This window comes from Clinocottus analis, unplaced genomic scaffold, assembly GCF_023055335.1.
Source record: "Clinocottus analis isolate CAN_PGR_092001 unplaced genomic scaffold, fCliAna1.0.p SCAF_51, whole genome shotgun sequence".
In the NCBI taxonomy this organism is placed as follows: Eukaryota; Metazoa; Chordata; class Actinopteri; order Perciformes; family Cottidae; genus Clinocottus; species Clinocottus analis.
The window spans coordinates 142,270-164,043 of record NW_027176209.1 but is presented as its reverse complement, the minus strand read 5'-3'; the positions used below and the strand labels follow the sequence as shown (position 1 = coordinate 164,043).

Sequence of the window (21,774 nt, the reverse complement as noted above, 5' to 3'; positions counted from 1 at the left end):
ACAACTGTTGTTTCAGAGCCTGCTGTTGTAACACTTGACACTGTTGTTGTAGTTTCAACAGTAGGCGTTGTCGAGGTAGTTACTGGGCCAGTGCTAACTTCTTTCGATGGTTGAGTCGTCGCCGCGCTTACGGTAGTTTCTTCAGATGTAGTTGTTTCTGAAGGTTTAATTGTTGTTCCCTTAGTTGTTACTGACGGTGCTTCAGTGGTTGTGGTACCAACAGAAGGCCTTGATGTTACAACTGTTGTTTCAGGGCTTGTTGTTGTGACACTCGACACTGTTGTTGTAGTTTCAACAATAGGCGTTGTAGAGGTTGTCACTGGGCCAGTGGTAACTTCTTTCGATGGTTGAGTCGTCGCAACGCTTACGGTAGTTTCTTCAGATGTAGTTGTTTCTGAAGGTTTAGTAGTTGTTCCCTTAGTTGTTACTGACGGTGCTTCAGTGGTTGTGGTACCAACAGAAGGCCTTGATGTTACAACTGTTGTTTCAGGGCTTGTTGTTGTGACACTTGACACTGTTGTTGTAGTTTCAACAATAGGCGTTGTAGACGTAGTCACTGGGCCAGTGGTGACTTTTGGTGATGAGGTTGTCCCACTACTCACTGTAGTTTCTTCAGATGTAGTTGTTTCTGAAGGTTTAGTAGTTGTTCCCTCAGTTGTTACTGACGGTACTTCAGTGGTTGTGGTACCAACAGAAGGACTTGATGTTACAACTGTTGTTTCAGAGCCTGCTGTTGTAACACTTGACACTGTTGTTGTAGTTTCAACAGTAGGCGTTGTCGAGGTAGTTACTGGGCCAGTGCTAACTTCTTTCGATGGTTGAGTCGTCGCCGCGCTTACGGTAGTTTCTTCAGATGTAGTTGTTTCTGAAGGTTTAATTGTTGTTCCCTTAGTTGTTACTGACGGTGCTTCAGTGGTTGTGGTACCAACAGAAGGCCTTGATGTTACAACTGTTGTTTCAGGGCTTGTTGTTGTGACACTCGACACTGTTGTTGTAGTTTCAACAATAGGCGTTGTAGAGGTTGTCACTGGGCCAGTGGTAACTTCTTTCGATGGTTGAGTCGTCGCAACGCTTACGGTAGTTTCTTCAGATGTAGTTGTTTCTGAAGGTTTAATTGTTGTTCCCTTAGTTGTTACTGACGGTGCTTCAGTGGTTGTGGTACCAACAGAAGGGGTTGATGTTACAACTGTTGTTCCAGGGCTTGTTGTTGTGACACTTGACACTGTTGTTGTAGTTTCAACAATAGGCGTTGTCGAGGTTGTCACTGGGCCAGTGGTGACTTTTGGTGATGACGTTGTCCCACTACTCACTGTAGTTTCTTCAGATGTAGTGGTTTCTGAAGGTGTAGTAGTGGTTCCTGTAGTTGTTACTGACGGTACTTCAGTGGTTGAGGTACCAACAGATGGACTTGATGTTATAGCTGTTGTTTCAGAGCCTGTTGTTGTGACACTTGACACTGTTGTAGTTTCAACAATAGGCGTTGTAGAGGTAGTTACTGGGCCAGTGGTGACTTTTGGTGATGAGGTTGTCCCACTACTCACTGTAGTTTCTTCAGATGTAGTTGTTTCTGAAGGTTTAATTGTTGTTCCCTTAGTTGTTACTGACGGTACTTCAGTGGTTGTGGTACCAACAGAAGGGGTTGATGTTACAGCTGTTGTTTCAGGGCTTGTTGTTGTGACACTCTGCACTGTTGTTGTAGTTTCAACAATAGGCGTTGTAGAGGTTGTCACTGGGCCAGTGGTAACTTCTTTCGATGGTTGAGTCGTCGCAACGCTTACGGTAGTTTCTTCAGATGTGGTTGTTTCTGAAGCCTTAGTGGTTGTTCCCTTAGTTGTTACTGACGGTACTTCAGTGGTTGTGGTACCAACAGAAGGCCTTGATGTTACAGCTGCTGTTTCAGGGCTTGTTGTTGTGACACTTGACACTGTTGTTGTACTTTCAACAATAGGTGTTGTCGAGGTTGTCACTGGGCCAGTGGTGACTTTTGGTGATGAGGTTGTCCCACTACTCACTGTAGTTTCTTCAGATGTAGTTGTTTCTGAAGGTTTAGATGTTGTTCCCTTAGTTGTTACTGACGGTGCTTCAGTGGTTGTGGTACCAACAGAAGAGCTTGATGTTACAACTGTTGTTTCAGGGCTTGTTGTTGTGACACTTGACACTGTTGTTGTAGTTTCAACAATAGGCGTTGTAGAGGTTGTCACTGGGCCAGTGGTGACTTTTGGTGATGAGGTTGTCCCACTACTCACTGTAGTTTCTTCAGATGTAGTTGTTTCTGAAGGTTTAATTGTTGTTCCCTTAGTTGTTACTGACGGTGCTTCAGTGGTTGTGGTACCAACAGATGGACTTGATGTTACAACTGTTGTTTCAGAGCCTGTTGTTGTGACACTTGACACTGTTGTTGTAGTTTCAACAATAGGCGTTGTAGACGTAGTCACTGGGCCAGTGGTGACTTTTGGTGATGAGGTTGTCCCACTACTCACTGTAGTTTCTTCAGATGTAGTTGTTTCTGAAGGTTTAGTAGTTGTTCCCTTAGTTGTTACTGACGGTACTTCAGTGGTTGTGGTACCAACAGAAGGGCTTGATGTTACAACTGTTGTTTCAGGGCTTGTTGTTGTGACACTTGACACTGTTGTTGTAGTTTCAACAATAGGCGTTGTAGACGTAGTCACTGGGCCAGTGGTGACTTTTGGTGATGAGGTTGTCCCACTACTCACTGTAGTTTCTTCAGATGTAGTTGTTTCTGAAGGTTTAGTAGTTGTTCCTGTAGTTGTTACTGACGGTACTTCAGCGGTTGTGGTACCAACAGATGGACTTGATGTTACAGCTGTTGTTTCAGGGCTTGTTGTTGTCACACTCTGCACTGTTGTTGTGGTTATTTTAGCAGCCGTTGTTTCTTGTGATTTGGTTGTTTCTAAAGGTGTATTTGTGGTTCCCAATGTGGTTCTTGATTGTGATGTAGTAACTGTGATAAAATTAGATATTTTGTGAACAATGCAAAATTAATATTTTATTCCGAAATCCAAAAATATTTCCTCATTTCTCAAGTACTATTATTTTTACATAATTACTTCAGTCATCCATTTATTGAAGTAGTTTGCGAGATTATTAAAAGCAATATTAGTGTTTTTTATTAATATATTTTCTTACCTAAAGTTGTCTTTTCAACCGTGGTGAATTCAAACGGAGTAGTTTTAGGCTCAGCCGTGGTGGTAAGACACACGTGAATGCTTCTGGTTAACGTCCCATTGGCCCCACACTTAGCTGTGATGCAGTGTCCCAGGCCATCCGTGGTATTGTAGATGGTTTCCCCATATTCGTAGGTTCTTCCATTAATAAAGCATGTACAAGCTGCGGATCAAGAGGATTATGTTGATTATTCTTCAAAACTTTGTGTGTGTGTTTTCACATAAACAAGTCGGTCTTAAAAATAATATTTACTTACAGTTTACATTGTAGCTGCACGATACTCCAGAGTCACTGCAGAAGCTTTCAATAAAATGAAAATTTAGACATATCATTGACCTTCAGGTTCATACATGACATAAGCAAATTTCACTTAGGTGAGAGGTAGGTAATGTTTGTTTTTTATTTATTATCAGTGATATTGAATCCTCTGTAGCTAGGAGACATACCAAGTGTTACAGTTGTTCGATGGAACCTTGCTTCCGATGCTGTAATAATTGCCTTTGCCATCATAGCAGCCACACTTGTCCACGCAGGTCATGTTGTCTTCATCGAAGTAGGGATGGGTTGGGGGACACTGTGGATAGCAGCCTGCAACACCATTATAGGAAATGGATTAACCTCAGTAGAAATACGAACACTCAATCACGTATACGGGACACAAACACACAGTCTGAAACTGACAACTCCTCTTCCTCCTGAGCCACAGCAACCCCATCAAATCAAAGACTGCAGGATATCAGAGACACAGCTCCTATACTAAGGATGCCATGTTTAGTTTGAAGCAGTATTTGTTAAGTGTATTTCTCCAGAGATATCCTGAGATATATTGTAGTATTATTATATAATTATTTCCTCATGAGTTAGTTGAACATTGGAAAGAAGGTGTTTATTTAAAATGATTAAAATCATCAGGGATCACCATCACCTACATGCATTTTAGTTTTGATCCATGGCTTTAATGGGAAACTCCTGATACAGAAAAAAAGTCACTTAATGTGTACATACAGTTTCAAGACGGACTCATTAAGCTGCCAAATGAATTCAAATTTCGGCAAATACAGTCTATAATCCCAGACTTGTTTGTCTAACTCACAAAGGAAAAAATGTAATAATAATAATATCCATCACAAATAAAAAATCTAAAAAAGAAAAAGAATGGACCACAACAATGCCAAAAGAGCAGCACTGAGGACTGAGGCTCTGGCAGACATATGTTGTTGGATCAAAATATTTCTGAATAGTAATAATAATGTTTTATCTGAGCAGGGAGGTCAATCAGTCAGAGTTGAACTGAAACCTCCAGTCAAGGAGACGACGTGCCAAAAGATCTGTCTAATGTACCTTCCAGTGCCGTGATGAGGCTGGAACAGTTTCCTGACGGGTTCCTACATGTCTTCATGCAGTCAACTCCACAAGGCTTGTAGTGCCATTCACATCCATCATGTTTGTTATAATAGTCGCAGAAAATAGCTGCAAATGAAAAGAAAAGTGTGTTTTAGCTGGTGTCACAATAATCAGGGGGTCCAACACATTTAAATCTGTTGGCTAAAACAAATTTAAATGATATTGCACTGATTTTCCTTGTGAGATTGTGACCAAACTTACGGCACAAATTGGGAGTTCTCCATTTCACACAGGTCCCAGCTTCATTACAAGCTTTGGCATAGGAAGCCACAGCAGTGCAGAGACACTCACAGTCGCCACCAGTGTCACAAGCACACGAGTCTCTCACGCACGAGTCATAGTATGGACCAGGGTCAACCTTAAACACATGATCATGGACTGTTTAATAGAAACATTAAGTTGAGGGAAACCAAAAGGTTGGAGTAGTTGTAGCAATAGTGTTGTTGGTACTACTTAATATCTATTACTACTATATATATATATATATATATATATATATATATATATATATATATATATATATATATATATATATATAGTAGCAATAGTGACATTGGTAGCACAAGATGTAATCACACAGACTGTACTATTAGTGCTAACATAAATATTACAGGCTAAAAAGCATTTCTTCAGGTTTCTTGCTTCAGACCATTGTTTTGATTAAAGAGCAGATTAGCAATGAGCAGTTCCACAGATGGAGGAAAACTGTTTATTGAATTCCACAAACCATGGCAGTTAAAGTGACGATGTTTGTGTGACCCTGTCGCCGTAGTTACCTGTGAATGACAGCTCTGGAAGGTGACGCTGGTGATGATGCTGCACTGCTTCTGGGACCAGGCTGCCCGGTAGCGGTTAGAGGTACAGGGATCGGTGAGCAGTTGGGCGTTTGGGCAGCTGGATGAAACCTTCCAACTGTTACCAAATTCTAGAACGTCGGTCACTGTCTCCTGAGAGCGTGTGGTGAATTCATTCTTACTGTTGCCGTCGTAGTTTCCACACAGACCACAGACCTGACCCTGAGAGGGAGGAACCCAATGGCAGAGTTTACTGTTGTGATAGGGCTGACGCCGAGTAAGCCGTTGAAATATACTTTTGCCCTCAAGCTCCAGAAAAACATCAAAACAACCACTATCATAGTCCATATCTTACGGTCAATGTGTTAGCAGACACCAAGAGAATGATGTTGTGTACAAATTACCGGGCACATATAAGTCCAGTAATCATCTCTGTTCTTTTTCCACCAGCTCCTGAGGGAACTAGCTCGGTCTTAAGCTAGATGCAAACCAGATAAGCACTAAGTGTTTCTGGGTGAATGAGAGCAGTGCCAAGGCGCTGTAAATCCAAACAATCATCTTCAAGTGTCAAGTATCATGACAATGAGCCAGAATGAAGGAACCAATATGTGTTGTGCAAAAAGCACAGCTGTCAGTCAAGAGATGCAGACATGATTGTTTACCTGGAACTGCGGGGCGAGTTTAATAAAAAGACTGGTCTTCTTGTCCCACATGAGCACAAGACCCGGCTTGATGGTGACCACCAGGTAAATACCCATCTTCTGTATCTGAGCAGGGCGCACCTGGACACTGCCCTTTACCATTTGGAAGGTGTCATCTTTAAGTTTGTATTCATTATCCTGTGGGCATAAACATCAAATAAATAAGCATTGTATTAGTGAGGTGGAACAAGCAGTCAGTTACTCAGTGAAAAGGAACGTGTTACTAGATAACTGGGAAGCAACTGCATCGTTCTTTTTGAAGGAACAGATACAAATGAACTGCATGGCTGCACACGTCCAGGATATGAAGTGTGGAGATCAGCATCATAGCATTACCATGGGATGATATCCTCATTGGTTTTAAAGTGAGCCTTATGTCCCCAATGGTGGAACATTAAGTTCAATATCAGTCTATTTTTTACTATTTTGCCAATTCACGCACTCAAAAGTAATTGTAATGCTTATTTAAGGTATGATAAGGGTCATCAATCATACAATAATTGGTCCCAGTCTTCTTGATTATCATTTGAGCCATAATCCTTGTCAAACCTCAACATTGATATTGGTCAGATGTTCTGCTCTCGTGTTCTGGTGTTGTTTACCCCCAGGAAGATCACGATGGTCTTGGAGCAGGTGGCTCCTGTGGTCCCACAGGGAACATTCTCTGTAATAATCCTGAAGCTCCCGTTGCTCTGACTGGTGCCACAGTAGTCCTGAGTAAAGCAGAGCACAGGATGCAGTTACTGGACAGCTTTTTCACGGAATCAAAACTCATCACCAGTTACTGCGTTTTCCTTCAATAATCATCCAATGTATTTACATTCAGTTAATACCTCTCTCATTGGTCATTTCTATTGGTATTTTTGTTTTGTGTTGCACTGGTGACACACTGAGTAGCTTTTATTACGGAGCAGCTGCAGCAAATGCAATGTAGTTGTCACAATGCTCACACATCTTTCTAGATGAGTGAGGTCACTGGACAAAGCAGCCAGTGAGCTGTTGTATGAAGAGCTGCAGACCACGAGCTGCACACCTCCCGCTCCTCCACAGCGCGATGTGTAATGTTGTGGTCAAACAACCATATTCAAATGAATGCATTGCATCTAAATGAGTATTGGTATTGAGTTAATGCAACTTTAATAGTTCAAGGCAATCCGTTTTTAATGAATTGAGAAGCAGCTATACCTTTTTGAGTTGTTGGAACTAACTGTAAGCTATTTAAGTTAGTCAGACTTAAATCATATACATACTTTTAATGAGTTTAATGTTTAAATAATGAATATGTTTAAGTTCAATACAAAGAAATTGAGTTAATACTAGTCATGTATTTACATAAGTATATCTAACAATACATACTTGAGTTAGGAGTTCTCCATTTAAACGTGTTACTTCACTCAAATTGTTTAAGGAAACCTATTGCCTTGAACCATTTAAGTTAATGAACTCAAATCCTGGAATCAGATCATTGTTGTCCCCGTTATGACAGAAAAGACAGATTATTTCTGTAAACAGATACATGAGTTGCTCCTCTTTTGTTTTTCTGAAAACATAAAGGAAAAATACACACATTTGGTGTTCCAATGGAAACCGAATGTCTAACACGTTTTATTTCTCCGACTGTCCCTTTACCTGAAGGAGTGTGTATTCACAGTCTCCGCTGAAGTCAAACCTCTTATCATCAAATGTGGTGTAGTGGCCATCGCCATAGATCCCACAGACTGCATTACACACATTGGTGGTGCACGTGAACTTCCTTCCACTGCAGTAGCTGGAACACACACACCAGACACACACTTTCAGTCCTGTAATCCTAATATTATTGCATTTGAGGTTTTTTCAAGCTAAATGATCTGTAATTATTATCATTTTAATGCAAAAATACTAATTATACAGACATGTGTGTTTAATTGGATGGAGACAACTAGCAGCTCATTTAAAATGTATAATGCTTAAAGATGTTTTTATTAGTTTCTATTAATTTACGTGAATAGCAATAAAGCCTTTGATATAGGGGTGCCTATTCATGCCACTTAACATTTGTAAATGTTTTACAATGTGTATAACAATATGGATCGATAACCAGTGAAAAACAATTATAACCAGAAAGCAACTTTAAAAATGGATTAGTAAATTATTAGCAATTACATTAAAATTATAATATACGATTAAATACAAATATCTCCAGATTGGAAGTTCTTTTTTTCACTTAGAGGAGGATCAATAATTGATCTTCACGCACTTATTCAATATCTGATAAATAATGAAATAAAATAAACTTGATCTCATCCCTACTGGTCATATTTTACTGCTTAGTCAGAAGACTATCTTAGTCATTCTTTTAAAGCTTTTTTTAACGTAAAATAACCCGTCATATTTTGATGTTAATAAAAGGTGTGTTATGTATCGAAGCTCCACAGGACATGAACACCTGTCTCCTGAGAGAGAGTCCTGTTTTTGCTCTTCAGTTTGTGTGTGTGTGTGTGTGTGTGTGTGTGTGTGTGTGTGTGTGTGTGTGTGTGTGTGTGTGTGTGTGTGTGTGTGTGTGTGCACTCGTATATATTTCTTTGCTGGGCCCAGCAACAGGCAGCATACAAACGACATGGGGCCCTTTAACCTTGTGGGGCCCATAACGTTTTTTCATTGAAATGAGCTCAGGAGCCTCCCCTGATATGTGTGTGTTTGTGCGTGTGTGTGTGTGTGTGTGTGTACAAACCAGGTGTTGCAGTCCACCGTTAGTCTCTCTCCAGGCTGATATGTGTTTCCATTGTGCACACATGGACAGCTGGATGCATTGATGCAGCCTCCTACTCCGTCTGCCACCAGGCCGTCAGGGCACATGCAGCCAGACCTACAGCTCGTACTGATCTGCAGCCAGCAAAGTGGAGCGCCACATAGAGAGTGAACCAAACTGGGCCTGTGCATGTATGTGTCTTTTTTTTGTTTGAGCTTTATTGTACCAAGAAGTCCCATGAGATCAACATGTCTTTCATAAGAGAGACCTGAACAAGTTAGCAGCCATACAAAATCACCACCGTGTGTGTGATATGCTGTACTTACACAAGCCATGTCCAGAGTGATGCAGCTCTTCTGACACTCGGTCCCGGTGGTCCCAACAGTGGAGCAGTTAAAGTAAACCATGGGGGAAGGGCATGATAGTGACGCTGGGTAAGACATTCAGGATAAAGAGCATAGTGAGTATCTCATCGGCATAATTTCATCCACCATTCACTGTGTTCTGGCAGTAAAAAGGTCTCCTTAGACAGGATTGCATGTCCACGTGTGGAAACCTACATCGTAGTGGAGTCCCTCCTGAGCAGCTGAGAGCTCCTTGTCGGCAAACACTGTGATAACAGTTATAAAAGTTAATGTCATCAATAGCTTCACAAAATCATTCTTTGTCCATCAATATCATTCTGTACCCCTCTTCATAACATACTGCGAGGACGCAGACTGGCTAAGACGTGCTGTAGCTTGCCCTTTGATTGTCCCCTTGTTGGATCAACCAAGTGTTCTTTTCAGTGCTGACACACACACACATTCAAATCACACATTATATTTGCAGAATTAATAGAAAATACTGTGATGAAATATAATATCCATGGTGATCCTCTGGCTGTACATCTCGCTCCGTCAACATTGCAATGTGTCCAATACGTTGGTTCATGACCAAAAACCTGCAACATTCTCAGCTCTTCTGCACGTTGTGTTTAGTGCTATTTAGCTGACTTGAGCATCTAGGGTTCTACACGAGGATGTTCTGGTGAATTACAAGCATCAAAGCCTCTGTGAACTATCACTATTGCTTTGGTCTTTGTTAGTGAAACCCTACACTAGAACATATTCTCAATGTCCAACTCACTCTGAAGTAAACCGTTGAGTGTTTATTGCATGAGCCCATAATGGCCAGCTGCCGGCATCATTACACTTCATTTAGTTTACCATGTGGCGCCGTCAATGCTGATAGTCTGTCCAGCAGGAATGATGGTGTCTTTATCGTAGCAGGGGCAGCTTGCTCTGGCCACACAGGAGCCCTTCTCGTTCATGTAGGTCCCCTCGGCACAGCCACAGCCGTCTACTGCGGTGAAGCTGGTCTGGCAGGAGTAGTCAGGTTGGGTGAGGGAGCGGCAGGTACGACTGCAGCTGGTCATGTTGTATTCGTACACTGATCCTGCTTCACACGATGCGCTGAACTTTCCTAGTGGACGAGATGAGATCGCCGTCGTAGCATGAGTGTTAGATGAATGCTGGATGAATCCCATTTTTGTGTTTGTGAATAGTTTCAGATGTATCAAATGGTGTAATTGTACCTGGACCTAGCCTGTTTATTACTGTTATTTAACACTTTTTTATACTTTCATACTACCACATTTTGTACATAACTTTCCAATGTGTCTGGACTGTTGGTCTAGGCACAGATGTCAAAATAAAAACCTTGAACCTCGAGCAAGAATTTTATGGAATCTCAGCGCAGGAATATAAAATGGTCCTTGTGTTTTATTTACCACAGATGGTCGCCCTCCAGCCAGTGAGGTGGATTCCTACTGCTGAACAGGCATAGGCGTAGGAGGAGACCGCCGCACACATGCAGTCCTCAGTCTTAGCACAGTTACAGCTGTCATACATGCAGTTCTGTGAGGAGACAGCAGGCATGGACGCATTATAAGGGGGTCAATACTTGTGTTTATTTGTCAGTACACTTTGTGTGTGCAGACTTACATCTTTGTATGAGGTGGGGCTAATGACAGAGTGGCAAGGAGCAAACACTCCCTGGGGATCCGTTAGTTTGGAGCACCAGTACTGGGCATAACTCTCTGAGACACAGACACATACATAAGGAAGCAGTTACAACATATGCCCTGAAAACAGCATGGCTAACTCTAAACAGTGGTTTGGTAGTTTCCTTCATATGCTATGCTATCCAATGATGTGACAAACATTTCATCATATGTGAAGTGACAAGGCAGTGAGGAGAGCTGTACCCGTGCTGATGCTCTGTTGGCAGGGGTGTCCAAAGCGGGCTATGATGTCGGGGCAGGTGGCTCTAGTTTTCCATGTGTTGGCGAACGCTACTGCGGTGCCCTCCACCAGCCCACTGAACACCTTGAAGTCATCACTCATTTTGTTGTTGAAGTTCCCACACAATCCTGATGGAAGAGGTGACACGTTTACACAGATACGAGTGTTTAACCTTCCTCTCGTGTTAGGACCCGTTTCAGGTCTTAAATGCATAAAAGAAGCACATCAATGTGTTTATTGCATCAAGGCTTTTTGACTTTGTCAGGAAACTCTATTTCAACTAAATAAAACTAAACATTTAGTTTCACTAAATGATCAAATGTTCTGGTTGAAGTGATGACATTTGTGTTGTTAGTTGTCAACATAAGATTTTAGTGGTTGTTTGTTGTTTGTTTGACCTTGTAAATATGTTGTGTTATGACTCCTTTTTCTTGAAGTGAATATGCATGGGTCCAAATTGACTCGTAACAACTTAGATGCTAACAGAAAGCTAACACCAGAGATTCTGTTTTCTGAGGATGACTGCTTGGTATTTGTATTTCCACACATGGAAACAATATTGCGGAGTCGTACCAGACATGGTTCCTTTGAGCGACGTGTCAGCTGAGATGAAGACCTGCATCACGGGGCTCAGCTGGACCATCACCTGAAGGCCTATCTTGGGTCGTAAGACGATGTAGAAGGATGACGGTCTGAAGGCACTCACATCCGCTGCAGCAGAAGCCAGTGAAACACATCAAGTCCCCACAAGTTGTTGTTATGATATGAATATTAAACCCAATATCTCTGTATACCAGACTGTAGCATCCTCATCTGTGTATTGTGATGTGCATCTACCGCATCAATGCAAATTCATAACTTTTATGTTACACTCTTTTTATTCTGCACTTGAGTAAATTGGTTGGAGCTGTAACTCTCGACTCAGCAATCAGACTGTTGTAAACATTGTGACGTTACATGCTGTGTGTCTTCTGTAATGTCGTTTGAACTCACGTGTGAACAGTGGAAGCTGAGACAGGATGGAGTTCACGTAGACCTCCCCGGTTGCCTGAATTTTAATAACCTGACAGTTGGAGAGAAACATTTGAGAAGATATCCAACAGGAGTCCAACACCATTTCCAAATCATTCTGTATAAATAATTTGATATTATCAGGTAAGCCATCAAAATTACACGACCACACACACTCCAAACAAATAGCAATGCAACACATAACATTCGTTGCTATAGTTTGACATGGATCTGTTCAACAGTGCGTATCTATCTGTACATCTGTATCTGTGTGTGAGGACTTTACCACAGAAGTGTAGTATAGACTCAGAGTTACAGCTCTGAGGCAAGTCATTCTGTTATCCAGACCGCACTTGACCAGGTCCACCAGCACCGTGTTCTTGTCGTCACTTTGCTGCAACACATTGGGACTTTAATTAATAAGGACTGAAAGAAAGACATCCGATCATGCGGCACGACGATGTGTCCGTCAGCATCGATGCTCCTGATGGTCCAGTGTGCATGTGGTTGAATACTCATCATGGTGTGGTTACCTTAGCCAGGACGTAGGAGCAGTCCCCATGGAAGGTGTAGTCTTTCCCATCGAAGGTGTTGATGTGAGCGCCGCCTTCCACAGAGCACATTCCTGGACAGTTCTCCTCTGTACACGCCCACTGTCCACGCTGACACACACTGTGAGCACACACACACACACACGTACATTATGATAAGGGCTGGGCAAAGTTAGAAAAAAATGTAACTGATTAATAGCATGATTTTTCTGCGAATTATCGCAATATGCGCCAAATTCAAGAATGAGGTAAAAACTAGTGTATTGCAGCTTTTATTTTAAAGTAATGTTATCAGAACAATATAACAGCACTCTGGAGCAACAACATGATGCTGCGTTAACTTACACAGCTTTAATAATGATTATTGTAATGCTGTGTATTCAAGGTGAATGCATTTTACAGCAATTGTTTTTAAATAGTTAAACAATTCTGCAAGTGTAAAAATGGTTGCAGTCGCATATTTTGTGCAGGCATTTTGCAGGCATTAGCATGTGGAGTTGTTCCATTAATGAACAGATTCCCTCTCACCAGGATCTACAGGTGTAAGAGTAGGACTCTCCAGACTTGTAGATTTTGTTGTTGTGCAGACATGGACACTTGTCCACTGCAACACAGCCAGTGCTACTGATGTCATCCAAGACCGTTCCTGAGGCGAAGAGGAGAGAGAACAATCAGTACTGTCACGAGTAAGGTTGAGGTGCCGTATGCTCGCATCATGCGTAAACACTGGAGTGTAACGTGTGGATACCGGCAGGGCACTGGCAGCCTTCAGTCAGGTGGCTGTGACATGTCTGGCTGGCCTGAGGGGTGGAGCAGCTGTCAGCACATGCAGTGCCAGACTCCTTGTACTCCATGTTGTATGGACATTCCATGTCTGTGGAGACAAACACTTTAGTATTGATGTCTGACACCCCCAGACAATCTGCTACCGCCCCTGGACAAATTCCTTGTATGCGTAAACATACTTGTTCAATAACTTGTTCTGATTCTGGTTTTGATGGACCAGAAACCAGCAGAAACACTGTGAGTGGTTCAGGACCCGTTCAGGGTCAGGGTAAGCCATCTTTAGGAGTCATCACACTTACAGCAGAATGTGTTATTCCTCCATTGACCGGGCGTGCCGCCTGCGTGGGTACACTGTCTGGAGAACTCCGAGATGGTTTTGCAGAGGAAAGAGTCAATGTCGTTTTTTTTGTTGCACATATCGGCCATGCAGGCTTTACTGAAGGCTTCTACATCCAGACGGTCCTGGCAACTACTGAATGAAGCTCTGGAGAAGATCTGGTCACAGGATTGCTGGGAAAGAAAATCAGTCAATGGTCACTGTTCTCTACTTATCTCTGTTCTAGTCTTTCGAGAACTCAAAGAGCTTCAACTCGACTTGTCATCATTCACCCATTCACACACTAGTGACAACATGACACCTGCCATCAGGACTCGAATAGAGTTGTCACGATACCAACGTTTTGACTTTGATGCGATATCTGGCATAAATATCAGCTAAGTTCCTCGCAGTTCAAATTAATTTGTAATAAAAAGGTACATTTTCCGTCTTGGTGTTTCTTATCAACCTTGGCAGAGATAAGAAAGGACTATGGGGTTTGTCAGTCTTCACATACGTGACCTCCTGAGGTGTGTGATGTGTTTGGAGTGTTGCGCGTGTGGAGTTACCTTATCGCCACAGCTCAGGACTGGGTTGACCACGAGCTCCTCACAACTCTCTGTTGGCTCATTCACTTTGTAGGTGTCGGCATAGTCTGTAACAGACAGCTCAGATCCTGCAGTGCACAAGCACACAGCAACGCTCATTGGGATTATTCAGTAAACACAAACATGCAGGTTAGTCCCCATTAATAATCTTAAAATCCGCTTTGATTCTTGAGATGTCCAAAGAGACACTTCCATAAGATGATGCACGGCTAATAAGGAACACAGACTGAAAGGGATCTTGAGGAGCGCACAGAAAAGGGACCTTACCGTCTTTACAGAAATCATTGGCGATGCCGTCATAGTTTCCACAGAGTCCGCATGTCTGGTTCTGGAATGTTTTATCTACTTCAATCTGTGAACACGCCCCAACCAAACAGTAGTTATTGGTGAGTGAGTCGACCATTCATCAGTCAAAGCAGGTTGTTAAGATGTCAACATGTTATGCACGAAGATGTGACTTTATGATTTCTATGTAATCCGGGAAGAAGAAGTGATTTAGATGGATCACGCCGTTGGCATTGATCAAATGTTTTCACTTAAACTGTGATGGAAAAAACATTTCGTTAAACCCTGCAAGTTAAATTGTATATTTATTGAGAACACTCCTCTCAGATGAGATGAACGACAGTAACATGATACTTTTCAATAGATGATTCGTCGTGGCTCTCATATTTCATTCATTTCAGAGTTCATGAAAGTGCTGCAGTGCAGACGACACAAGCAAAAAGTTGACCAAATGAGCACATATAAGGACATTGTATGTCCGTGTGTTTACTCCACAACAAATGGTTCAGAGTTATGCATCAGTGGCATAAACAAAGAATGAAAAACAGGAAACATAAAAACACTGTTTCTTGCATGTTATGTATGCACACAAAACAAGCATGTTCAGAAACAGGAGAGTCAGATCATGCTGAGTTGTTTTCAGGAGACTCCCAATGTGATCTTAACTCATGACCGTACACCTGGGCACCAACAGGACAGACGTGTGCACATATGAGAGGAAGTGCTACTTACATCCATGGAGTCATCCAGGTTCCACATCACTTTAATTCCCATCTTAGCTTCAACAATGACACCAGACACGGTTCCCATGACAGACACTCCGAATAGGACATGTGGCAGAGAGACCCTGCAGCACACAGAGAGTCAGAGTGAACATGGGTTAATGAGACAGCATCATAACTATATGACTGTATGAAGGAATTTGTAAGGAATTCAAGCAGTCAGTAGCTCAATGCTTCAATCATCTCAGACAGTGCCCCGCCCTCCCAGAGGGGCGCATGGGGTCAGAATGAACCATGTGTACCATCTGGAGTGTTTTGTCTTCCTGCTATTTGCTGTTGCAGGCAACATATTTACCGATGATAGGGAACCCACGCTGCCACGGGGAGAACATGTAAACCCCACGCAAGACCCGCCTCGGATTGGGTATCGAACCCGGTGTAACAGGCCAAATTAACCCCCGCCCAGATTAAACCTGGGTATGCTTTGGCCTCGACCAGAGTATACCCAGTGGATAAACTGTCCTCGGCCAGACTAGACCCGAGGTGTAAAATAGCCTAAAGGCCAGACTAGACCCAAGGTGTAAAATAGCCTATAGGCCAGACTAGACCCCTCCAGGGCAGAGCATACCCGAGGGTAAACTGTCCTAGGCCAGACTAGACCCCTCCAGGGCAGAGCATACCCGAGGGTAAACTGTCCTAGGCCAGACTAGACCCCTCCAGGGCAGAGCATACCCGAGGGTAAACTGTCCTAGGCCAGACTAGACCCCTCCAGGGCAGAGCATACCCGAGGGTAAACTGTCCTAGGCCAGACTAGACCCCTCCAGGGCAGAGCATACCCGAGGGTAAACTGTCCTAGGCCAGACTAGACCCCTCCAGGGCAGAGCATACCCGAGGGTAAACTGTCCTAGATCAGATTATACGATTTACTGAACTTACGTCTTGTCATTGACGATCACGGAGCTCTTGGAGAGCTTCACCACTGTTCCTTCCAGCACTATGATGATGTCGCTGATGGTGGCCACGTCGTCGACTGTCGTGCGCCTCATCTGGATGTTGAAATTCTCGTAGCTGTTCTTGCACTGGTAGGCCAGGACATGGTTACAACTGGAGGCCAGCTGGAAGAAATGTCCATCAAAGGTCTTCCAGTGGTATTGTCCCCAAGTCGTGCACACTTGGCTGATGTGATTGGCATCAGCTAAAACAAAAATATCAACACGTTAAAACATGTTTTCAAGTGACAGGAAGAGTTCAGCAAAAATGTATTTGGGGAATTAGCGCAGTTACCTGAACTGAGACTTAGTGTCTGTTGAGAGGGAACGATGTTTACTGTGGTAAAGAGAAGAAACAATCCATTTTAAATGTAGAAATGTTTCTGTATGAGCTCGTTCTGACACTCCTCTGAGGCTTACACTCAGTGAACAGGGGCATGTCGAGGACATCTCTGCAACCCCACCACATCATCCTTGATAAACCATCTGCCCGTCCGAGTCAGTTTGAACGTTAGACATTACACTCTCGGTCTGGGAGGGTTGACATTTACCAATATCTCTTGGGCTGTGTTGGGAGAGCCAGTGAGCCTTTGCACAATGTTGTCAATACAATATGTTGGTACATTTAATATTTTTTTTTAAACATGAATGTAATAAACGATAAGATTTAAATCCTACTGCATGCACATAGTGTGCAGCTGTGAGCATTCCTCATGTCATCACTCACCAGTCTGAGAGAGGGAGCCAACCAGCAGCGTCAGGTACATGAACCATGATGTGGATTGGAGGCCTGTGGTCCCCATGATCGGTCCTGAGGACTGACCCACTGTGAAAGTGCTGCTTACCTGTAGGACAAACCCTTTTATAACCAGGTAAAGGTGGAGATGAAAGAGAGAGAGGGAGGGAGGGAGAGAGAGAGAGGCAAGGCAGGACCAGCTTCAGTGATTGGAGCATCAGGTTGAAGGGGCAGATGAGATCTTAAGGAGCGTTGATATGCTTGTTATGATTGTAATAACATTTTATAATAATATGTTTGTAGAGTTAAAAATGTGACGGTGAGCATCTTAAGACTGTAAAACTGGCACTGGCAACAAGGTGAGAGGCAGACTGGACTGGGATTTTCAAATAGTAAAGCCGTTAAACTCCAGCTATTTTATGAAAAACCATGACTCATAAGCCAAAACATTGGAGTCATGAGAGAGACAAGACTTTAGTGAACATTTAGGTGTCCTTAAATGTTTGTGGGGTGCAGACTGAGAGCTTCAGGACAGTTCAGAAAGTGCTCACGTTGGCTTCACGAGAGAAACGTGTGGTCCGATTTAACATGCAGTCCAATGGAGCCGTCGGCTGGACTTCATGTCGCTTTTAGGGTCAGAGAAGAATGTTCAAGGTTTTTATTTTGCCATTTGTGCCGAGACCAACAGTCCAGAGTGTGAACAGTAATACATAGGCTTGGTTTATGACACATGATTTCACAGCAAAAGTAATTCTGTTGGATTGTACGGCGCACGTCTCTAGAGCCTTGCTGCACATTACCAAACCGAATGAAGACCTGGCACACTCATGGTTCCAACATTTTACTTGAATTTGAGTTTACTCAGCAATTATGCCATCATCACTTCTATCACTGCGCCAAGTCGCTTGCTCACACGGCGTGGTGAGGAAATGGACTCGTAGCGCCTTTCTTGCGGTCCGACCACTCACAGTCTGGATTAAGTGTCGCACAAGGACACACACAGGGATCCAAGCACCCATCTTCAGATTGAGGGTCAACCCGCATGGCATGATGGGTGAAATGGTTTGAAGTGATGCAGCCCTTCTGAAGCCACCTCGTTTGTTTAACCTTAAATTACATGAGCGTGCGCGCATGTGTGCGTTGAACACAATATTCCACATTGTTCAGATGTAAACATGACGTGTGTTGCTCTAAGGAGGTAGACGGGTTGTTTGGTTTGTGTTGATGTCGCAGGCCTGCGTGAATAACCCTCAGTGACTCAGCTACCTCCCTCCAGGATATGCATCCTGTGGTGCATCTTTGATAAAAGACAAACTCTGCTGTGCTCTGCTCTGTTTGTGTTGTGCCAATAAAGACCTCGATGAGCCATTCATGCTACACTCACAACACACAACGTCCTGCCGGCGACGCAGGAAAACACAACTCAGATTCCTACAGAGGAGTTTCATCATGTTGTGCAATGTCAGAAAAAACTCTTGTTACCCTGAAAAACGGCTGTAAAATACTACACATACATATTCATTTCCACTTTCTGATTTTATTAAGTTTATTAACTAACATTCTTCCATCACTACCACATATTAATTTTGTATAGTATATATACTATATATGTGTGTTATATGAATATCGACAAAAGACTAATATGTGTGTGTGTACCGTGTCAATACTTATCCTCCATACGATGATAAAAAGAAAGTCTGATCTACCAACAGTCTGCTTACTGTGTAATATACTTTATGTAATATATATGTTCAAAGTGTTACAATCTGACTATCATCCCCACAAAGACCAGATGCAGCATTTCACTTCCTCCACGATGCAACGTCACCAGGATGTTCCTGGAAGAGTTCCTTTGTTAGAGATGGAGATGAAGAGTTCAACACCCTGAAGGCCTCAGCGTGTGAAGGGGTGAGTTTGCTCTCCATGTGCAGGCGGCTCCTCGCTGTCAGCCATCTGAATGATGGCAGGTAGTGTAACCAGCTTCAGATAACCATAACCATTTAGCAAGTAGTAAACCCTTTGAGGATTGTAGTTTCTAACAGTAGAACAGCTGTGAGACATGAAGGACGAGTGCTGTCGCACATTGTGGGTTCTCCTTTATAACAACTACACACATGTGGCGTTGTTGATGAACTGCATACGAATGAGTTACTGATGAGTGTTCATGGTGGAACAATGGGAACTGACACTTTATTTAACAAACCTCCCTGCAAAACCACTAAAGATTAGAATATTGATAAGCGTTGTCTTTCTAGAGTTTTTATTAGGACTTTTTCATGTTTTTAGATCATTTATTATCTCTGCGGTGAACATCTCTGCTCTCTCTGTGGGGGTGGAGCTCCTCCACTACACACACACACACATATACACACACTCACATACACACACACATATACATACACACACACATACATACACACATACACGCACACACTCACATACACACATACATATACATACACACACACACACACACACATACACACACACACTCACATGTACACACACACATATACACAGTGTCAGCAGCAGAGATGCTGACACTGGAGAAAAAGAGATGAAGCAGGAAGTGAACAGGTGAGTGAAGCAGGAAGTGAACAGGTGAGTGAAGCAGGAAGTGAACAGGTGAGTGAAGCAGGAAGTGAACAGGTGAGTGAAGGATACTCTTGCTGATGCATAAACAACAGGAGTGAGGAACAAGCCGATACTTGATGAATCCTGCTCGGCTGTCAAACGCTGCAGGAGCTGAATGATCTTAGTCTGTTTGGTTACAACGAGCCACAAACCACCAGATTCAAACACAACAACTTTATGAACACAAGTGTGCTGACAGTGAAGATTACATGAAACATTTACCACATAGTTATGACTTCAGCTTTACAAATGAGCACGTTTAAATAAATCACTTCAAAATATTAATATAACTGATAAGATAAAATACATTTTTACGGGTGAAACCTTTTGGATCGCTTGATTTCGTGAAGGATTTGATCCTGAGACATTTGTGTTGAAAGGTTTTCTGCAGCATTCTACATTTGCAGCTCAACACTTTCTTGTGAATGAGAATCAAAAACAGGTTTGAAAGCTTTTGAATTGAATTTATTGCTATGGGCACATGGTTTTCCAACATGTGCTGATTGTTATTATTTTAATGAGTGTTTAGTGCATTTAGATGATTACAAAATGAGTTTCTACAAAGTCTTTCAACAATAAAGCGGGTAGATGTTTTCATGCTTCTATCGGTGTGGTCGTAACTCTCATTGTGATTCATCAGGAGAGTTCCTCCTTTACGTCCACATGTTTGAACAAGTTACTCGAGCTGAACCTTTTTTGGCAGGTCATACATGATACAATATCAATATTGATATGCTTCCCAGCCATGCACAAGATCAACATGGTCGCTAAACTTCAAGCGTTTCTTAAAGACATGAAAACCTGGATGACCTGTAACTTCCTGCTGCTGAACTCTGACAAGACCGAAGTTATTTTACTCGAACGCCTCAGAAATCTATTATCTGCTGATGTGGTTTCTCTGGATGGCATCGCTCTGCATCACCACCTCCCTAATAAAACTATGAGTTATTTTTACCAGGAACTCTCCTTTGGATCCCACGTAAAACAAATCTTAAGTACCGACTTTTTTCACCTGCGGAACATTTAAACAATTTGGCACATCCTGTCTCAAGGCGACGCAGAAACGTTAATCCATGCATTTGTTACTTCAAGACTAGATTACTGTAACTACTTATTGTCAGGCTGCTCTGGTACAGCCCTTCGGTCTCTCCAGTTAATACAAAATGCTGCAGCTCGTGTACTAACGAGGACTATAAAGAGAGATCACATTACTCCTGTATTAGCCGCTCTTCACTGGCTTCCTGTAAGATTTAGAATTATGTTTAAAATCCTTCTCCTCAGCTATAAAGCCTTAACTGGTAATGCACCATTATATCTTAAAGAGCTCATAGTGGCATACTACCCCACTAGAGAGATCATAGTACTATATTACCCCACTAGAGAGATCATAGTACTATATTACCCCACTAGAGAGATCATAGTACCATATTACCCCACTTGAGAGATTATAGTACCATATTACCCCACTTGAGAGATCATGGTACCATATTACCCCACTAGAGAGATCATAGTACTATATTACCCCACTAGAGAGATCATAGTACCATACTACCACACCAGAGAGACCATAGTACCATATTACCCCACTAGAGAGATAACAGTACCATATTACCCCACTTGAGAGATTATAGTACCATATTACCCCACTTGAGAGATCATGGTACCATATTACCCCACTAGAGAGATCATAGTACTATATTACCCCACTAGAGAGATCATAGTACCATATTACCCCACTAGAGAGATAACAGTACCATATTACCCCACTAGAGAGATCATAGTACCATATTACCCCACTAGAGACATCATAGTACCATATTACCCCACTAGAGAGATCATAGTACCATATTACCCCACTAGAGAGATCATAGTACCATATTACCCTACGAGAGAGATCATAGTACCATATTACCCCACTATAGAGATCATAGTACCATATTACCCCACTAGAGACATCATAGTACCATATTACCCCACTATAGAGATCATAGTACCATATTACCCCACTAGAGACATCATAGTACCATATTACCCC

At 42.5% G+C, this 21,774-nt stretch overlaps 1 protein-coding gene across 1 annotated transcript; it reads right to left on the bottom strand.

Moving 5' to 3' along the window:
• Positions 1 to 3,130: 3,130 nt before the first annotated feature.
• Positions 3,131 to 17,180, bottom strand: LOC137803250 (mucin-5AC-like). The gene is made up of 29 exons (XM_068601538.1): positions 17,097 to 17,180; positions 16,665 to 16,706; positions 16,317 to 16,575; positions 15,391 to 15,505; positions 14,641 to 14,725; positions 14,335 to 14,441; positions 13,749 to 13,959; positions 13,412 to 13,537; positions 13,192 to 13,309; positions 12,646 to 12,784; positions 12,399 to 12,506; positions 12,095 to 12,164; positions 11,675 to 11,812; positions 11,065 to 11,229; positions 10,802 to 10,896; positions 10,588 to 10,714; positions 10,025 to 10,280; positions 9,377 to 9,426; positions 9,143 to 9,246; positions 8,799 to 8,950; positions 7,715 to 7,853; positions 6,688 to 6,798; positions 6,047 to 6,223; positions 5,367 to 5,606; positions 4,792 to 4,948; positions 4,528 to 4,656; positions 3,633 to 3,774; positions 3,443 to 3,486; positions 3,131 to 3,348 (listed from the first exon to the last, which is right to left on the bottom strand). The coding sequence occupies exons 1-29, from the start codon at positions 17,170 to 17,172 to the stop codon at positions 3,131 to 3,133; spliced, it is 3,900 nt and encodes a 1,299-aa protein (XP_068457639.1). The 5' UTR covers positions 17,173 to 17,180.
• Positions 17,181 to 21,774: the final 4,594 nt, after the last annotated feature.

Excerpts from the sequence above, each read along its gene's own strand:
- LOC137803250 (XM_068601538.1), bottom strand. The coding sequence starts at position 17,172 with ATGGGGACCACAGGCCTCCAATCCACATCATGGTTCATGTACCTGACG. Across the intron at positions 6,224-6,687 it reads CCATCGTGATCTTCCTGGGG|GATAATGAATACAAACTTAA; the intron begins GTAAACAACACC and ends TTATGCCCACAG. Across the intron at positions 4,949-5,366 it reads TCCAGAGCTGTCATTCACAG|GTTGACCCTGGTCCATACTA; the intron begins GTAACTACGGCG and ends CATGTGTTTAAG.